At 41.0% G+C, this 21,600-nt stretch overlaps 1 protein-coding gene across 1 annotated transcript in view; it reads left to right on the top strand.

Annotated features, from left to right (window-relative positions):
• Positions 1–10,669: 10,669 nt before the first annotated feature.
• LOC139479858 (acetylcholinesterase-like) overlaps positions 10,670–21,600 on the top strand; it is a 62,786-nt gene continuing 51,855 nt past the window's right edge. Inside the window, exon 1 of the mRNA XM_071262758.1 lies at positions 10,670–11,108. Within this exon, the coding sequence (XP_071118859.1) occupies positions 10,905–11,108 (204 nt within the window). The 5' untranslated portion in view covers positions 10,670–10,904. The remainder of the gene's footprint in view (positions 11,109–21,600) is intronic.

The raw sequence follows: 21,600 nt of genomic DNA, 5'->3' as shown, positions 1-21,600 counted from the left end.
ATGGACTCAAATCAGAATTTGATCAACAACTGTTTATGCAACGTTGCGAGGGCGCCTTTTTAAAACGTCGTCCAAGCTAATACTTGATTATCTGTTATTCTATGCATTGAACCAATGACTTGCATGCACAAAACATGATAATGATGTATGAACAAACTATTCCATGTCACAATGGATGTTTTGTGTGGATAGTGCTTGAATAGGATCCGACCCATGAAGATCCGGGGTAGAATAGGTCTTCAGCAACCCATGCTTGTCGTGAGAGGCGACTAACGGGATCGGGTGGTCAGGCTCGCTGACTTGGTTGATGCATGTCATCGTATCCCAATTGCGTAGATCGATGCTCATGATGTCAGGCCAACCTTGTGTCAATTCATTCCCGGGCGGTGGTGATCAAACCACACGCATTAACATTTATATTCATTGTGTTAATGTGGTTATGTCCTTTCTTTCTCGTGGGGCCGACCCGTGAAGATCCGGGGTAGAAAAGATCTTCATCAACACCTGCTTGCCACAAAAGGCGACTATGCTTGTCGTAACAGGCGACTAACAGGATCGGGTGGTCAGGCTCGCTGACTTTGTTGATGCATGTCATTGATCCCAACTGCGTGGATCGATGCTCATGATGTCAATCACTGGATTGTCTGGTCCAGACTCGATTATTCACAGACCACCGTCATAAAGCTGGAATATTGCTGAGTGCGGCGTTAAACAACAAACAAACAAACAAACAAACAAACAAATCTCATGAGGCCAATATGAAATAGTTCAGCTCTGCCATTTGGAATATTCACTGCCATGTTCCATGTGCAGCGTTCGTTGTAATGCTTTTACCATTCGTCTTTGAAATACAAAAAGCCCTGTACATCAATTATAGTTCCACGTTGTTTGATTTGGTTTCGTCATGAAACATTCGATTCGCATATCATGCCCATATGTTTCCACGGGAAACGTCAGCTCTCCCTAATGGCCAACCTGACAGGAGGCCATGTGATTAATGTGTCTCAAATAGTCGGGAAATGCCATGTTTCTCCCACTGACATCACGTTATAATCATTGTGCTCTAAAAGTACAACTTTCTGCTCAAGTACAAGCGTGCCATTATTACCACTAAGACCGGAACAGCTTCTCCGAGTCTAGAGAGCAACTAGCGCTGATGTGATGAAGACAGAACATTGTTTTAATCAGGGTGGTGAAGACAGAACATTGTATTAATCAGGGTGGTGAAGACAGAGCATTGTATTAATCAGGGTTATGAAGACATAACATTGTATTAAGCAGGGTGGTGAAGACAGAACATTGTATTAATCAGGGTGGTGAAGACAGAACATTGTATTAATCAGGGTTATAAAGACAGAACATTGTATTAATCAGGGTGGTGAAGACGGAACATTGTATTAATCGGGGTGGTGAAGACAGAACATTGTATTAATCAGGGTGGTGAAGACAGAACATTGTATTAATCAGGGTGGTGAAGACAGAGCATTGTATTAATCAGGGTTATGAAGACATAACATTGTATTAAGCAGGGTGGTGAAGACAGAACATTGTATTAATCAGGGTTATGAAGACAGAACATTGTATTAATCAGGGTGATATCTGGATATCAAGCTTGTCCCAGACCCGTGAAGATTCGGGTTAGAAAAGGTCTTCAGCAACTCATGCTTGCCGTAAAAGGCGACTATGCTTGTCGTAAGAGGCGACTAACGGGATCAGGTGGTCAGGTTCGCTGACTTGGTTGATGCATGTCATCGTATCCCAATTGCGTGGATCGATGCTCATGATGTCAGGCCAACCTTGTGTCAATTCATTCCCGGGCGGTGGTGATCAAACCACACGCATTAACATTTATATTCATTGTGTTAATGTGGTTATGTCCTTTCTTTCTCGTGGGGCCGACCCGTGAAGATCCGGGGTAGAAAAGATCTTCATCAACACCTGCTTGCCACAAAAGGCGACTATGCTTGTCGTAAAAGGCGACTAACAGGATCGGGTGGTCAGGCTCGCTGACTTTGTTGATGCATGTCATTGATCCCAACTGCGTGGATCGATGCTCATGATGTCAATCACTGGGTTGTCTGGTCCAGACTCGATTATTCACAGACCACCGTCATAAAGCTGGAATATTGCTGAGTGCGGCGTTAAACAACAAACAAACAAACAAACAAACAAACAAACAAACAAATCTCATGAGGCCAATATGAAATAGTTCAGCTCTGCCATTTGGAATATTCACTGCCATGTTCCATGTGCAGCGTTCGTTGTAATGCTTTTACCATTCGTCTTTGAAATACAAAAAACCCTGTACATCAATAGTTCCACGTTGTTTGATTTGGTTTCGTCATGAAACATTCGATTCGCATATCATGCCCATATGTTTCCACGGGAAACGTCAGCTCTCCCTAATGGCCAACCTGACAGGAGGCCATGTGATTAATGTGTCTCAAATAGTCGGGAAATGCCATGTTTCTCCCACTGACATCACGTTATAATCATTGTGCTCTAAAAGTACAACGTGGTGAAGACGGAACATTGTATTAATCGGGGTGGTGAAGACAGAACATTGTATTAATCAGGGTGGTGAAGACAGAACATTGTATTAATCAGGGTGGTGAAGACAGAGCATTGTATTAATCAGGGTGGTGAATACAGAACATTGTACCAATCAGGGTGGTGAAGACAGAACATTGTATTAATCAGGGTTATGAAGACAGAACATTGTATTAATCAGGGTGATATCTGGATATCAAGCTTGTCCCAGACCCGTGAAGATTCGGGTTAGAAAAGGTCTTCAGCAACTCATACTTGCCGTAAAAGGCGACTATGCTTGTCGTAAGAGGCGACTAACGGGATCAGGTGGTCAGGTTCGTTGACTTGGTTGATACATGCCATCGATCTCAATTGCGTGGATTATTCACAGACCGCCGTCATATAGGTGGAATATTGCCGAGTGCGGTGTTAAACAACAAACGAAACAAAACAAAAAAACAATCTTGTCCCGATCGCCGTCAACCCCGACGAAGATGCGATCCTTGTACTTCAGGCCAGACTCGGGTATCGGTATTACAATGTCAAAGGCGAGTCGGAGGATAGGTTACTCCACTACAGAGAAAATGAGTCAAAATTCAGTTCGAATATCCCTACCTAGGAAAAGACAATGCGGTTGGCCCACTACTCTACTTTTGTTCAGCATGTGGTCCCATGGTATATTTGACAGGCTTGGGTTCCTTCCGAGTTCAGAATATACGATCGAACCTCACCTTCAAGTTTTTCCACTTTGTTGAAAGGCCACATTACCCTGCCTATCTTATTGACTTCTCACAGCGAAATAACTTGCTCACTTTACGAATGTCTTTGTGGATATAACTCAGTGGTATCATGTGATTTTAAATTATTTCTGTGTGAGGCTTGGAACTTATCGGGGCGGTCGGGTAGCCTAGTGGTTAAAGCTTTCGATCGTCATGCCGAGGACCCGGGTTCGATTCCCGACATGGGTACAATGTGTGAAGCCAATTTCTGATGTCCCCAGCAGTGTTATTGCTGGGATATTGCTAAAAGCAGCGTAAAACAGTCAGTCAGTTGTGGAAAGGGGCCTAGGACTAATAACTGTCCGATATTTAGACTTCATTTACAATTGACCTTCACTTTGTGTGAGTTCATTGGAGTATGAACCTTCATAGAGTGAGGGCCAAACTGTATGAACGTCGGAGCTTGATTATGACGTAATTTGTGACAATTTAAATGTGTCCCTGCCTTGCATGCTGGGTGTCCTAAAATATGGTTGTGGAAATGATTTTTATTATTTCTAAAGTTGCAAATGACAAAATAATGATATGGTTTAAATGACTGTTTTTTCGATAAATAACCCAAAAGAACATTTTCTTTTGATATGTTTATCGAACTTTGCATTTTTCCATGTTTCCATGTCAAGCCTGAGTTCACTTTGTTGTATTCCCAGACGTCTCCTGTGTCATTAGGACAGGGGCTACAACTGTCTACGTATCCCATGTTATTAAGAAGTTTGTTGGTAATATATGATGTAAGCTCTGATACTGTAACCATTGCAGCTTAGTCACGGTCGTGCAACTACAAGGTATAAAACTGATACTCAAAACTGTTCAGACAGGGCATGGGACTCTGTAAACATGGGCAAAATGAACGTTCAACTAAGGTAAAAAAATGCAATTAAGCAAAACACGGAACACATACACCTAGAAATTAGATAAGCACCCTTGGTTTTGCGACTTTATCTGTACAACAAAGAATCATTCGTGTCAAGCCTGAGCTATGGTAGAGAATTAAATGTCTTGTGTAAGATGAGACTCTTGACTAATGAAAACACAGAATGATGCAAATGCTCAATATTTTAATTGCAGTAATAACACAGTTACGATAGTTCTACCCTTCGCCTCATTCCTCCAGTGACTCTTCTGATACGATCAAGAGGTATTTGCTGCCACTCCCGATGCAATGCATCCTCTAAAACTGCCACATTCTGCACTGGTGGATCCATTGCCTGCAGCCGACGTCCAACAATGCCCCAAACATGTTCCAATGGATTCAAATCTGGACCCATCGCGGGCCAAGGCAAAGTGGCAATAGCGTGTCCTTGTAGAAATGCAGACACATCACGAGAATGATGGGGTCTAGCGTTGTCGTCCATAAACACAGGTCGAGTGGCAAGTGCATGCTTTTCAGAATGTGGCACAACCTGGATTGAGGATGTCATGGATGAAACGATCGCCACTGAGATTGCCTTGTGGCAGGTTTACAGTCATTTGATATTGCTCCCCACACCATGACGGCGCCTCCATCAGACGGGACTGTTGGCGCAATGTTCCTAGGAGAATACGTTGTGTTTCTGTGTCTCCAAACCCGCATTCCCCTATCTGTGACGTGCAGCAAGAATCTGCTTTCATCAGACCAGTAGGTCCGTCGCCACGTCCTCAGATTCCGATGACGCCGAGCCATACACCAAGCCAGTCTCTAATGATGAGCAGTGCCATGCTTTCCTGTGCTGACTAAACAATAGGATCATTGCCCATTCATATACCCTTACTTGCATCAATATCAACGTGCTTTTCCTGAAACCCGAGGTACCATGCTTCACGTTCACATGTCAGTTATTGTCATGACTGTACTCGAAATCGGCAGCCATTCTATGAATGAATATCATGAAACTTCTTTATTTTGTCAGGGGGTGTTTAATTGATTTCTTCATATATATTGTATATATCTTTAGCCCCACTTCAAATATGCGCATGCAAATTTGTCTTTATTATCGGGACGATTTCCAGTCCGCGATGTTCATATTGAAAAAAACACAAGGCTCCACATCTTTGAAAGGTTTGCAGGGGCCTTGAATGTTTTAACCTTAACAAAACTACTTCTGAGCATCAGTCGTATGACGCCCTTCGAAATCTTGGCAGAAAGAGCACGCCAGATTGTACCTACAAAATTGTGAAATGTAAACACTAAAGGCTGGAGCTGCTGGAATATTGCTCGACATGAAGGGAAAGTTGACTATTGGAAGGTTGACATTATCCCTTTTGTCGCACAGTCTAGTGGAGAGTTTTTGTCACTCTGAATCTGTATTCATGTATCTAATTATGAAACAGGTGTGGCAGTCTCGCTGGTCTCCTTTTTTTCTAGTTCAGGTAGGTAAATCAGTGAAAGGGAACTAGATAGTCCTGAGCCTCTGAAGATAAGGTATTTCGACTGTCATCTAAAAATGGAAAGCTGGCAAGAGTGTTTTTTGTGTTGGCTGTAAAGTTGTGGTTATATAATGACATGCATGTTTGGGTTATATTGCAATTCATCGGTTCATATACCAGATAAAACATTTCGAGGTACGATGACTCACAGTTAATAGTTCTGGACTGAATGATTGTTTTACATCCAGAGTGTTAGCGACAATATATCATCGGGAAAGAAATCCCTTATTCCAAATGTCGACTGTGTGTTGCAGCTTTTTCTCTCAAGGTCAAATTCAGTCTAGTTCGTAAACATAACCGCTACTTCCTGGATGTTCGATCCGCTATTTGCCGCTGATAGTTGACGTAATATGCTGCCAACGTTGTGATGTATCACAATCGGTAAACATCGCAACCAAGTTCAAGGACGTGTGACATAACAATAGCTTCAAACACATTCAATGAGGCATATTACACATCAACCTGCGATCAAACGCAAAGGTCCTCAGAGAACCTTGATCTCTGATTGATCAGTTGCCACTTTGGCATTGGAAGCACATAGTGAGTTAGTTAGGCTTCACGCCGCTTTGAACAACATTTCGATTATAGCATGGCGTATCAGATAAATGGAAAGGACAAAATATGCAGGTCGTAGACGTTTACAAAGTGGTGAAACCTACGAGTATGGTATGGTGCTGATACACCTAGAAACATAATCGGGTCGAACTGGGAGTCGAACCCACGACCATTGAACCCGCATCAACATCACATCGACGACTGAGCAACCAGCTGAGTACAAAACCCCAACTAGGTTGATTCATGTCAACGTATCCCATTTGCCTAGATCGATGCTCATGGACTCGATTATTTACAGACCACCGTCATAAAGATGGAATAGAGAAGATGACAAATCCCCCGGCCCCCACAAATTCGAAAGAACAAATCATCTGGTTGTTACAGCAAGTCTAACAAGAGTGATCTGTCCACCTCGATAAGAGTACCCGTATACAAGTAGTCACTGAGCTATCAAAACAATACCATGGGATTTGGATTCGGAACTTCGTTTTTGTAAGTCGGATCCTTTATTCCAAAGGTATAGTAAGTGGATGTCACACAATGGTACATGGCTTATGTTGTTATCTGTTGCATTACCAACTGTAGTTATCAATAGTTACTGAAGCTCACCTTTCACATTAAACTCATGACATCTCATATATTGCAGCTTAAGAGAAAAGTAGATATACATGATTACACTAAACATTTCCAATCTGTTGCTTTGGTTACCTTCACTGGTGTGAAAGCAGGCAGCAGACACGCAGACACGCACACACGCACTGTCAGTCCTATCGGACTTTCCGTGTGAGAAAGGTATTTTAAGCCATACATATGATAAAATGGTCTTATTTACTTTATGGCGACAAATACTCTCTCATTACGGTGTGTGCGAGCTGAAAATAACAAATCCATTTGGTAATAACTGAAGTCAATCAGATTAGAGTGAATTAGTTGGGTTTAACGCTGCAGTATTCCAGTTATATCGCGGCTTGTCAGCTTAATTTGGGAGGAAAGCCCAAAGTGCTGCAGGTCTCAGACGTTTACCACTTCGGTGAAACCCACGAGCACGGGTATGGTGCTGACAAACCTAGAAACATAATCGGGGCGAACCGGGATTCGAGCCCACAATCATAGGTTTCTAGCGTGCCCAAGGGACGCAACTCTGCACAGCGAATCGCGGCGCCTCAGACGACTGGGCCACCCGTTCCCCCAATCAGAGTAGACTTTTACCCCTGAGAAGGTAGCTAAATAACAAATATGATTTACAGAGGCTGGCTGAGCCAACAGTGTGTTTCTTCATTCCAGATTATATTCGGCGGGGTAGCCTAGTGGGCAAAGCGTTCGATCGTCACGTCGAAAGCCTGGGTTCGATTCTCCTCATGGGTATAATGTGTGAAGCCCATTTCTAGTGTAGCCCGCCGTCATATTGCTTGAATATCGGTACAAGCTGGGTTAAAACAATACTCACTCACTCGTTATGGTGAATATTAACCCTTACTGATCAAGATACCCGACGGTTAAATTCGAATATACCAAAGGACAATCGGCTAATGCACGTGACTTGTAAACCCGGCGCCAAATGAAGTGTCCGCGGATCAGGCTGACCCTTGTGTATCAACACGAACAACAATATAATCTTGTGAATTTATCTATTTAAACATAGTCACACGTAACACGATAACCCGAATCACCTGTTATCAGGTAATCTTCACATGTGGTGTTACCTTACGTAGGTTGGTGTTATGACGTCACAATGATAACATCTTGCTCTCCCTATTGTCCAGCACAAATTGCATTGGACGCGGACATTTCTGACAACAGGCCAAACGTTTGGTTAGACTCACCAGAAGAGTGCGTTTGGCCACCATAGAAAACATGAAACAATATCAAGGTGGAGGAAATATATTCTATTGCATGGTTCAGATGGACCCGTGAAGATCCGGGGTAGATTAGGTCTTCAGCAACCCATGCTTGCCGTAAAAGGCGACTAACGGGATCATGTGGTCAGGCTCCCTGACTTGGTTGATGCAATATGGTCCAATTTCGTGGATCGATGCGCATGATGCCAATCACTGGATTGTCTTGTCCAGACTCAGTTATTACAGATCGCTGTCATATAGCAGGAATATTGCTGAGTGCGGCGTTAATCAACAAACACATAGTGAATGTTAATTCTTTTTGTCTTCATTCTAGTCAGTATTTACATTTTTTACAAAAGCTACTTAGATCAACCCCGAAATATTTTTAATTTACTTATTATTTAGTCGATGTCGGCCATCTTGCATTCTGTGGTCAGTCGCAAGAGAGGTCACATGTTATGTTATGACAGGTTCAGGTTTGCTTTCAAAACAATTAAGTGTAAGGTGATGAAATATATATCATGCAGGTATGTTTAAGGCATTAGTGCCAGTCTCCTAGGGATTAGCGTGTCATCGTACTCCTCATTGCTCATAATTTCAATATCGGGTTTGCCCCGACCAGACCCTATTATTTAACTGGCTGCCGTGATGTAGCTTGAATATCGCTGGGTGCGACCTTACACCAAACAGTACCAACGTCTGAACATCTTGCACTTGATGTGAGAGCTGCAGTCAGCAATATTCACGGCTGTCTGTAAATAGCATTGGCCTGGCAAACTAGGGGTTGATAGCACGAGCAACGATGTACGCATTTTACAACATTGAATGGCGAACAGCCAGTCACGGTTCACATTGTGAACACCCGATCTTTATTTATGTCAGATCTTACGTCTGTATGGGATGCTTGGTACATACTGTTCCCCGGAATAGTGAGTGAGTGAGTGAGTGAGTATGGTTTTACGCCGCTTTTAGCAATATTCCAGCAATATCACGGCGGGGGACACCAGAAATGGGCTTCACACATTGTACCCATGTCGGGATTCCAACCCGGGTCTTCGGCGTGACGAGCGAACGCTTTAACCACTAGGCTACCCGACCGCCCCTGTTCCCCGGAATAACCACGAGGATATTATGGCAGTAAGACGTCACACAAACATCAGCTGGTCACCAGAGCTCCATGCGTGTTGTAAGAACCAATTTAAATGGTCATTGCGTGTTATCATTCAAAGACGGCTTTGGAAGTTGCTCATGATATCGATCACTCGTTTGCATGAAATGTTAGAGACATTGTCGTGATATATCCGTGATATTGCTGACTGCGGCGTCAAACGACATTCACTCACACCCAGGTGATCAATATAGTTCTGCGCATAAGGCAACGTTCTTGCTGAACTTTTTACAATCTGATGTCTACAACGTACTACAGGTAAGTAACGAACATATTGCACATCTAACTGAATCCATCACTAACGCTTCTGTAGGTCTGCCATGGATATAGAGAAATGTTATAACGTAGGTCATTCTTATTCTGAACTTCCTATGAATAATGAAGTGGAGGACATGAGAACAGCTTATTATACTTGACGGATACTGACATTATAAACCGGATTTTGAAGTTCGTTTATTCGTCCATGATGTTCGTTTTGCCTGTATGTGGATACCAAAAGCCTATACCTGGTTGCACGGGTCGGATAACAAGTATTCATTTGTTAACGATGCATCGACTCCGAGAAGAGGATACGGTCAATGCATAACACAGTGTGTTTAGTTCTCCTGCCAATAAATCTCTGTCTCCATTAAGTGATTTTCCACGTGTATGGCTTCACCAACACAATTAGTTGAGAAGGCTCGGGGTCGTTGCTTTTGACAGGACAATGTTTATGTTCTTTCGGAACTGCTCAGCATATTGTGAAAAAAGCGTTGAGTAAATATCATAATGTGCGGTCGATCAGCTTCCAGACTGATGATGTCTCGTCATGCACTGCCGAGTCACGGAGCCTGTCAGCGTCTGACCATTTCAAAATATCTCAGTGCTTCAGCCACACTGCTAATGTGCGAATTGGATTCGTTCGCCGTCTCACTAATTCTTCGGCTCCTAATCAAGAGAAAGCAAGGCACTTCCAACGAAGCATCGCCAATAATGACGCCCCAATAAATACCAACACCGCGTGATATATTGGGATTTCTTATTCTCTTGGCTTGTTCCGCTGTTCGTGAAATTATCGTCGCTTTCTCAAGCGCGAGGGACATAGCAATACGTCAACCCGAAGGTTGTATATAGTTAACCTCCCGGGGGCTCCTTTTTCAAATTTAATTTCCGTGTACTGGTTGAGTAGCGGGGAATTGAAGAATGTTTAAACTCGTTTGTCAAGTGTACGTCTCTAGATTAACTGGTGCGGTGGCAGGTTGTATTTGAAGCAGACGATATTGTTAGCCGACGATAAGACTAATTTTCTTCAAAGGGAAGAAAAACTTAACTATAAATAGATGAACTTATGCTGTGCGGTCGATGTGGATTCGTCTCAATCAAGGGAACTAACGAAGTTCGGTGACGGCGAGAAAGTCCACAACTGTTATATTCGGTAATTGGCACCAGGACAGACGACTGCAGCCGGCAGCCGACCTCTTCCTCGTTCACTGCATCTCTATTGTTCTGGTATAGGTATCATGCAGCGCGGTGAGTTACTCACGTCTGCTGGAGCGTAGCAGACGATCTCCCAAGGCGGGAACTCGTAGACTTCCGCGTGCGCGGTTATGCTCATAGGATACACGCGAAACACGACTATCCATTTGGAAGATGTCACTCCAGTGGACGGGGCTCGTTGTTGGGGCCTACTTGATAGCTCTTGTGATCACGTCGGGGGCTGAGGAATATGTCGTTCGGGACACCGATTATGGACAGGTCAGAGGCTTTGTTAAAACTGTGCTGGGCTCCAAGAAGGTTGAGCGATATTTTAGGGTCCCGTTTGCTGCACCACCTGTGGGAGAACTCCGATTCGAGGTAAGTGATAGTTTCGTTTACAATTTGATTCTCAGGGGAATCCAACATATCTTAAAACAGTCATTCTTTCACAAGACATTCCCTGGTCTATATGAAATGCGTTCGTCAGATTTTTAATGTGCGTAGTCGGGTTTCTAAATAGCTTTTCTACAAAGAAATCGTTCATGTAATACCCTTTTCTGTTTCGATATGTGCATGGCATGTATTGCGTAGTGTTCTAAATCACTTGTCAGGCTATGCCGCCGCCATAAAGATATAGCCTTCCAGGCGAGGTATGTAAATAACATATCTGACGTGCATCATTTTAATTTCTCCATGTGCATATACGCTCTACACACAGAGGAACAGAGAGGGGATGAATGCAATATGTAACGAGAAGTGAAGTCCACCGACTCGAATTTCTCGGATATTTGTATAGTTCTGTGAAAATTTCAGTTTCCATACAGGATCCAAGCGGATGCATAGCATACCTGCCCGATAGTCAATAATATATGTTTGTGTTTTTTTTTACCTCTGGGATGTCAATGAATACGATCTCCTAAATCGACGTTTCAGGCAGCGGGGTAGTTAAAGCGTTCGCTTGTCACGCCGAAGACCGGGCTCGATTCTTCATATGGGTACAATGTGTAGTCCATTTCTGGTGTCCTCCGCCGTGATACACTGCTAAAACGCTACGCAAAACCACACTCGCGATGTTTACTAAACTAACATACCTGTTACTTTTGTAAACTTGGCTAATAACTTTATGGAGTTCACTCAGCACATTACATTAACCCATATGCAAAAAACCACTGGCCCCTCCTGGTATATCAAAATAAACATATTCATCACGGAGGTGATTACATCTTTAGGGTTAATTATATGCTACTCAAAATAAGTTAAGGTCGATGCCTTCATATTACTGCAGTTAATCTGTCATGGCACGACAGTTTAACTGTAGTAATACGAAAGAATCGGATGGTCATTACTTCTTTTGAGTAGTATATTTTGAAGATTTAATGATTGTATAAAGACTCACACCGATCGGATTGGCAATGTGTAATCTTTTTAAACCAACGTCCTGTGAGACATCTGAACCGATTCCATAGGACGAAGGTCACTTGGCTGTGTTGCCTTCCCAGTGCTAGGGGACCCGTGAAGATCCGTGCTTGTCATAAGATGTGATTAACGGGATCGTGTCATCGTATCCTAATTTCATAGATCGACGCTCATGATGTATATCACTGGTTTGCCTGGTCCTGACTCGATTATTTACAGACTGTCTTCATAAAGCTGGAATATTGCGGCGTAAAACAACAAACAAAACGAACAAACCATTGCTATGGCTTCCTGAAATAAGAGTTAGTAATCTGACAAAGGAACTCCAGGTATGATGCCATCATATGCTGTGATCTCTTGGCCGTCGACATCAGATAAGATGAGAAACGCTTCACTTATTAACATCAACCCAATCAGTATGAGTGAGTGAGTTTGACGCCTATTTGAACAAACACTATTTCAGTTATATCACTCAGCTTGATTTGATGTAGGAGGATGGACCAAAGTGATGCAGGTCTCAGACATTTACCGTTTTTGTGCAACCCACAAACACGGATATAGTGCTAACCTGTATTTCGTTAATACATTAATATTGATGCCGGATAATCCAGCCGGGCGTTCTGAAAGGGTTTCTGAAGTGAGTCACCAGCGCTTACATCGATACCTAGATGACGCGGTGGAGTAGCCTAGTGTTTAAATCGTTCGCTCGTCACGCCGAAGACCCAGGTTCGACTCTCCACATGGGTACAATGTGTGAAGTCCATTTCTGGTGTCACCCGCCGTGAAACTGCTGGAATATTGTTAAAAGCAGTGTAAAATCATACTCACTCACTCGATACCTAAATAGGAAACACCTCCGCGAAGCGGGTTATACAGATAATAATTATAGATAGCCTATCGTTTTGATACGTAAGTTAGTCATGTAAGTTACCGGTGGTCAGTCATCTCGGTCTATCACTCGAAGATCAAGTCTTAATATTTTATATTATTTTAAAATATATTGATCTCGACAATTCTAAAAAATCTGTACAAGAGGACACAGTGAATGTTATTTCCGGCTGAGAATTTACGGCTTTGCGCCCAGGTTTATGGGAAAAAACATATGAACAGGTTTGGCGAATGAAGATATTATTTTATAACATCTCATAGCTGCTCGTGTTTGAAATGTAGGATTCTTCAATCTTCTCCTGAATTTCTTAACGACATGTGTGATTTAGTGTTATCAATTTTAACAATTTGCCAGCGAACATTTAGTAGACAAGTGGCAGATTTACGTTCGGCTTTTAAAGACGTGAAATAATGCTTCAACTTATCAGCAGATTATCATTTCTCATCCGCCGTTGTGTTTCAACAAGTTGGTACAACCTGTCCGATCAGTCCATGTTATTTTACATATCGCCCATGCAAATTGTCAGTTTCTTAGGTTTCAGGTCAGGTTGGTTTTATTAACACGGCAGTTAACAATCTTCGTGCTATGTAACGGAAGCCTTGATATTTATCATAATTGTTTTGTTTCTAAGACCGAAATGTTGCAATTAACTTACTGAGTAGCGTATCTAAAGTCGATTTACAGGTGCTTAGAACATACAATTCTAAATGCCACATCTTCTTATTTGGTAAATATCTAGACGTTAGTGGTGACTCATTGCGTAGACTAATGAAATCAATCACCGGATTGTCTGATCCGGAGACTATTATTTACAAACCGCCGCCAAATAGCCTGAATATTGCTGAGTGCGGCGTAAAACAATCAAACAAACAAACAAATGCGAGTTCTGTATATTTTTCTGTTTGGCCTTAGCATGTTTCTAGGTTTTTCCTCACTGTCTGTCAGTTGGTTTGAGGAGTACTAAACGTCTAAGACTTATCACTTCGGACTTTCCCGACCATGCAGGATTTTCTCGAACACCTGATCTCATCTCTGATTTTCAGTGATCCATTTATATAATTGTCACCACTATTTCTCATTTTACGCCCAGTGGAATCTATTTCTGCAGATACTCGAGACTGGTTAATGTCTGGCGTTGACGTATGTTTATTGCAATATTAAGTCAAATTAAAGTGTTAAACCAAATTCACACTCGTTATCTTTTTGTACACCATTGTAATAAAACCTAATGGCAGTATACCAAATAGAGTAAATCATATGTACAATAAATAAGTTGTACATGTACACTGGTCACAACATGCGTTATCTACTGGAAGCCAATTTCAGAAATAGGTGAGTTGATGCCAAATGTTGTTTAACGTTGCCTTCAAGATTGTAATAGTCTAGACTTGTGATGGTTTTATAGCGCTAGCCAACTGAGATACCTTGCTGAAGACACATAATAATGATTCCGAACCGACCATTGCTTGTTTTAGCCTCTTAATGTCAAGAGTAAGGTAGGGTAACAACAAATACTATACTTCACCGTCTTTAGGTATGAAGACCGCCTCGGTGGTCTAGTGGTTCGATTCCTGACCTTATTGTTTTCCTGCCTGGTGCTCGGCATTCAGGGGCTAATACAAGGGTTGGTAGTTCACCGTTTCTGGGTGGGGTATTCATGTTAAACTGCCGCATGGTTTCTCAGTGGGCTAGCACTACAAAGCCGGCAAAAGTCTTGTCTAGTTCAAGCAACCATCCACCCACCTACACACGCCGCTATGTATACAAGTACAATAATCTTGAACGTGAAAACCCCCATTTTTTATCTCTATTTCTATATGCTTGTGAATAAGAGATGTCCACGTCACAAGTACATGTTACGTTCTAAGAACATACTAATGGTTGGCCTTCCTTAATTCCTTACGACACTTACGCCCTTACGACACTTACAACACTTACTTTCTTACGACACTTACAACACTTACTTCCTTACGACACTTAAAACACTTACTTCCTTACGACACTTAAAACACTTACGCCCTTACGAGATTTACGCCCTTACAAGAGTTACGCCCTCACGACGCTTACGCCCTTACGAGACTTACAATACTTACTTCCTTAAGACACTTACGCCCTCACGACGCTTACGCCCTTACAAGACTTACGCCCTCACGACGCTGTCGCCCTTACGAGACTTACATATGTCAGCATAAGCTACACCGAACCCCAAATGAAGATTGTGCAGAAAGATCACTCTTTCAACGTTGCGCGTGTGTATCGAAAGTACATGTCAATCTCCAGAAACTTATGCTTGCATTATTTGAGAAGACCTCATTCGAAACCTTCTTTGAATCATTTAATTCAATTATTCCCTGACATAACATCAGATCAAGTGTAATGTCGAACAGCGTCCACTGACAAACTCGAGCCAAGTAATTATTTTGTTATAATTATAAAGTTTTAAATTTAGAACTAATTCCACGACCAGTTAAACTTAATGAAAACCCTTTTGACAAAGCACGAGCCTAGCCTACGCAAGTATCGTCAAAAAACATTTGCAAGATCAATAGATAGACAATCCAGACTCTGAAAAAAGACATTACAAAACAGACATTGACCTTGGTTAAAAAGCGCAATATTTGTCACCAGGAGCTCGGTTCCAGCGATCCGCCTTTCGTCACTAAGAAAACCCATTTCTCTTTTCTATACTAGTATTAGCCTTCTAGAAAGTCACGAGGAGGCGATTTGAGGTCGCCCTATTAATGCTCCTTGGATGATCTATGATGTAGCACATTTATATCCGGTATAGACAGAGTCATCAGACAACAGATTGCAGAGGCCGTTATTAGCCTAGATAGGAACACAATACCACATTGTTACATTTTAGATTCCGCGATAGGTCGAGGCAGAGGACACAGAGCGAGATGGCAATGAGTAACATGGTGGTCAGCGAACTGTAATGACAACCCTTTGTCCTTGACTGCAAGGTCGTATTTTACTGTTTCAGAAGAACCTTTGGGTTAATATGGGCTTGGTATAAGTCAGAAACATGGAACTGTCATATCCTGTCTTGAATATTAGTTGTCAGATGCGATGTACTCGGACCTTCGAGACATATTGAAGGTCTATTCTAGGGAACCACGCCTGTGAAATGTGCTGTCTTTGTGTCCCATGTCAACAGATTGATGTTGGAAATTCGGTAAAAATTAAAAATGTTTGTGTAAAATTAGACACATAGGTTAGGTTAAAAACAGACTGGTAGGCACGTCATATAAAAGGGAGGTTACTCTTAATTCTCGTGGTTGTTCCAAGGTCCGATCAGTCCGTGTTCGAACACGATTTTCTAATTTGTCTTAGCCGTTTAATTCCAAAAGTAGGGCTACTATTTAAAACGAAAAGCAGCAATTGTTCCTGTTTCATCCAGGGAGCGGGATTGAATGAATGTAGTTTTAATTGAGGTTGCATCAGAGAAATGAAATTTTCGACAATGCACAGAATTCTTTTAATGCCATTAAAAATACGAGAATTTCTTTTCAGCAAAACTGATTTATATGAAGTGTTCCGTGAGTCTTCAAACTACTGTCACAAAATACACTGATGTATTCCCTAGAGAAGCTGTTAAAATCTATTTCTATAGCACTGACATTATTCAACGAGCTCAATAAGAAGGAACAAGGACGACAGCGGATGCATTGGCCATTTTTATGCTTCTCATCACTGCTTTCAAATGATGAAAAATCGTAGTTTCACGGATATTGAGTGCGAAGTCTTCTTTTATGTAAAAACCATTTTTTAAGTCCATGATACGTATAACTTGTATAATGGCAACTGTTCGTGTAGCATCTTCAAGTATTGTTCTGATGGTAGAAGGACAGCCAAGGATATGGTGGCTCCAGGGTAAAGGCAAAACAAGAGTCAGCATTCGTACGGACAATGTAACGATGTTCTGACAGCACATGCCGACTTTGTGACGTCTTCAGGGTGAAGCCCATGTCTGGTGTTGCACTATGTTATGTTGCTGGAATAATGTTGAATGCGGCGTAAAACCATACTCACTTGCTGTAATTCGCGTCACGTTCGGTTGTGTAATATGTACCTTGAACTAGTACCACGTGGTCCTTGTGGTACTTGTAGCTGAAAGTCAGCGTTGTTATATATGGAGGGTGGTAAGGGTCTGAATGATTATCAAATTGTTTTAGTTAGATAATTGTTAATCTAAATGAAAGGCCATGGTTAGGTTCAGTATGCGTGTGGATGTTTTAACTAGGTACTCAAATCAACCCGAGTAGTAGACACTCTCTGCCATACTTGTTCTTTAGTATGAGGTAACACGAATTATAAGGGGCAGGAGTTGCGTCTCTTAGTCATGCCAGGATCCGCTGATAATGAATACTGGTTTATCATTAATCCTTGGTTCATCAAAACATAACCGTCAAGATGACGCATTACTAAAACATACGATAGTGGGTACGTTGCTGACATATCAAAGATACAAATCTTGCAAATTGTGACTTCGAACAACCATCAGAGTATCCTGGTACAACCAAGGGAGACAACATTGGTACAGCTTGTTGATGAAACTTGATGTCCGGTATTAATAGTTTTCGGTGTTGAATAAATAACACGCTTGGCAGTATCTAGCCCATGTATATATCGTGTCAAATATTTGTAAAAAAAAACCTAGCTGTTTCCTTGATATTCCTCATATTTCGGGGAATGTACCAATGATTCCGAAGCGATGTGTGGATTTATAGAGTGGAAAATGGATGAAGGTATGACTGATTAATCACGACTCGCATGAGACAATATGATGAACACTGTTTAAGTTCCTTAGATTATTGATATTTATCAGGATTGCGTGGGATGTCGCATGGAGGGACCTTGACGCAGCAGCTGGACAAATGTGAAGTGGTATTCTTTTCAGCACGATTCTTTCGTTCCATGAGATTCGCATTTTGTGGTGATTATGAGTTTGATTAATTGATTAAAAAAATGTACAGCATTCAAAATTGATGTCATCATTTCAAACCGTATTGTTAAAATCTTTCGAAAACAGGAGCATCTTCTTTTTTTCGGTGATGTAATAGAATCTAACTAACTGCATAGTCTATTCTGGATAAGACATTGTTTTACAGGCTAACCACTGGGCTATGGCGAGTTATGGGTGTAACGGAATTGGCTGTAGATCCAACGACCGTTGTATCCGTGGCCAGAGCAACACATCTCGAAACCAGAGTGTTGACGCATCTGTTTTCGTATTCAAGGCTTTTCAAGGTTGTGATAAACTGACGGGTAAAAGAAAGTATACCGAGTTTGTTTTTCATGAAATTGAAAATTGAAAGAACTGTTGTCACATTTGATTCTGTCTATTTAACCATCTCTCATTCCTGCAACAGTTTGTGAAAAGTGATCTGTGGTTGGGTAATTTTGTGTACAAAACGTGGTTCAATGAAGACTGCGGTAATACATGAATTTGCAACATGACACCTGTCATGTTTTAAATGTAAATGTGTGCCAAAAAGGAAATTTATTGATTTCCAAAGATGAGATGTCTAAGATACCCACCGTTAAAGTTTGAAATCATATCATATTTTAAAAATTACACCCATTTAGAGGTATGTACAGTGCTGACTGAACGCATGTTTGATACCGCATCTTATATTCATCTGTTGGAATCCATGCCGAGTCGTCTAATGGGACTGGTCGGCTCGGAGTCAGTTTACTGCGTCTGAGTTGTATTCATGTTAAACTGCGGCATGGTATATCAGTGGGCTAGCACTATAAAATCGGCACTAGTGCAAGCACACACACACACACACACACACACACACACACACACACACACACACACACACACACACACACACACACACACACATACACACACACACACCGTATATTTTACATCATATCCGAAAGCAACGCTCTTGTAGAAAATACTGTGGGGCATCTACGGTTATCCGTATCAGTATCCGTACATTTTGGATACGTGTTCTGCATCGGTTTCGTTCGACCCAAGACCGAATTTTGCGGATACACATGGATCTTCGGATGGAATAGCCCCTGTAGTGACGTCACATTATGTGAACCCCTGATATTTCCACTTTTGCACATCAGTGTGGAAATAACTACGGACAAGATTTCAAGATTCTTTATTTCAGTATTGGAGGCCTCGTGGCCCAGAGTACAATACATTTATATCTAACTTATTTGTGGATCTCACACAGTTGATTTACAATGTTTCCATAATATGTGACGTAATACATACTACATAATTATGTTTGTTTGTTTCTTGTGTTTTACAAATTTCTCTTTAGGTACAAAGCAAGACCTTTGATTGTTGAATGTGTTGTAGAGGACATTAGTTCAATTAATTTTTGACGAGAAGGATGTTTATGGTAATACTGTGGAATAAATGTGTTTCTACTTTGCTTATAGTATGAACAGAGTAGTACAAAATGGTACTCGTCCTCTACAACTAATTCATCGCACTGGTCACAGTATAGCATCAGCTGATCAACATTTGTTTTCGCATTATTTTTACTATAACGCAGTTTTTGTATTTTCAAACTATGCGAAAGAGTGCGGAACTTAGCTAATACACAGATCAAGTCTTTATCTAAAACACCCGATGTGATATACATCTCTGGCGCTAGTAATGACTTGTATGAATTATAATGTGACAGGAAATGTGAGCTGGTAATCTTTTGAAACCATTTCTGTATCTCCATATCTACACATCTCTGTTTAAACATAGTTATGAAACCCTTCGTGTTTCCACAATCCTGAGCAATCCAGACATAACCAAAACCTGTTTGAAATAACAACATCCTGACATGTGAAACCCAGTTCAAAGCCCCAATCGCATCGTGTGACTGTAACATTTTATAACAGGCATAGGGGTAACGCTTCGGATTCATACGAATAAGTCTACACCAATATTTTAGACACCTGCTAAAATAATTTATACATAGGTTATAACGGCCAACTTCGCCCAAAACGGCACTTGAAGACGCTTGTTTTCCCAGTTTCAAAAATCTTTTAAAATATAAACTTTGTACTCTTTCTATAGATCCTCTGTATGTATATCCCCAAATTTCACTGCCATAATATAGAATGGGTGCAATTTTTGAATCAAACAAAGCAACAATTGTCTTCAAAGATATATCTGGATAAGTTTTCATAAGTTGAAATAACGGAAAACATGACTTTCTAGCTTGTAATGAAATAGTCTCACAAGCTTTAGACCAGATTAACCTGGAAGAAAATATAATGCCCAGGTATTTATAATGTGAAGTTGCTTGCATTTCCATAGATTTATAAAACCATTTTTCCACTTTTTTTAGATACCCCCCGTTTCTGAAAACAATAATATTTGATTTTTCCATATTTACCTCCATTGCCCATTTATTGCAAAATAATTCTAATATATCTAATTTTCTTTGCAATTCTATCACAGAGTCTGCAAGTAGGACAACATCATCTGCAAAGAGCAGCAGCTTAATTGTTTCAATAACTTCATTTACAAAAATGCCCCGGCATTCACTTGCCTCAATTTCAGACACTAATTGATTAATAAAGAGAATAAACAATAATGGGCTCAACATACAGCCCTGTCTTACACCACAAGAGGTGTTAAAAACATCCGATCTGCTATTACTTATCTTCACACATGCACAAACATTTTTATACATATTTTCAATAACTTTATACATTTTACCATGAACGCCTTTTTGGAGAAGTACAAACAATAGTTTCTTTCTATCAACAAAATCGAACGCCTTTCTAAAATCTATAAAGGCGGCATAAAAGCGATGTTTTGGTTTTCTTAAATACTTTTGACACAACGCCTGCAAAACAAAAATATTATCAGTTGTTGAATGATCCTCTCTAAAACCAGCTTGGGATTCCGATAACATCTCATTGATTTCAGCCCAGTATCTAAGTCTATGTTCAACAACAGAAGTAAATATTTTACCCATTATATTTAAGAGGGATATTCCTCTATAATTGTTAGGATTTGTTGACTCACCAGATTTATACAAAGGAATTATAAGGCCAATATTCCAGGCACAAGGGAAAGTCCCTGTCTTTAAAATGGCATTGAAAAGTATATTTAAGTATGGGACGATATTCATGCAATATTTATAAAACTCGGGTGGTATTCCATCCGATCCAGGCGCCTTACCTAATTTTAAAGTTTTCAATACTTGTTTTATTTCCTCATCTGTTATCATATCTGAAAGCACCTCAGTATCGTTACATTTCTCACAATTCAGAGGATCATGATGTCTGATAAAATCTGCCACAGATTTATCAAACTCATTATCAGAAACTTGTTCAGGATTTAAAAGTTCATGAAAGTAAGTAACCCATACAGACGGTGGCACCCCAGATTTTCGACTGCGGTACTGTAATAAACGTTTAACACTACTCCAGAAAGTTTGGCAGTTTTTATTTAGTAGGGCGGAATTTATGGACTCAATCGTTTTTTGCTTAAAACACTCTTGTTTTTCATGACATAATTTTCTAAAATTTCTTTTAGACTCAAGGTACAACCTCAAATTTAGGGGACTTTTTGTTGTT

Source organism: Haliotis cracherodii, unplaced genomic scaffold, assembly GCF_022045235.1.
Source record: "Haliotis cracherodii isolate W230 unplaced genomic scaffold, xgHalCrac1.p SCAF_4, whole genome shotgun sequence".
NCBI classification, from domain to species: domain Eukaryota; kingdom Metazoa; phylum Mollusca; class Gastropoda; order Lepetellida; family Haliotidae; genus Haliotis; species Haliotis cracherodii.
The sequence above is the reverse complement of the archived record's forward strand: the minus strand, read 5'-3'. Positions and strand labels throughout refer to the sequence as shown.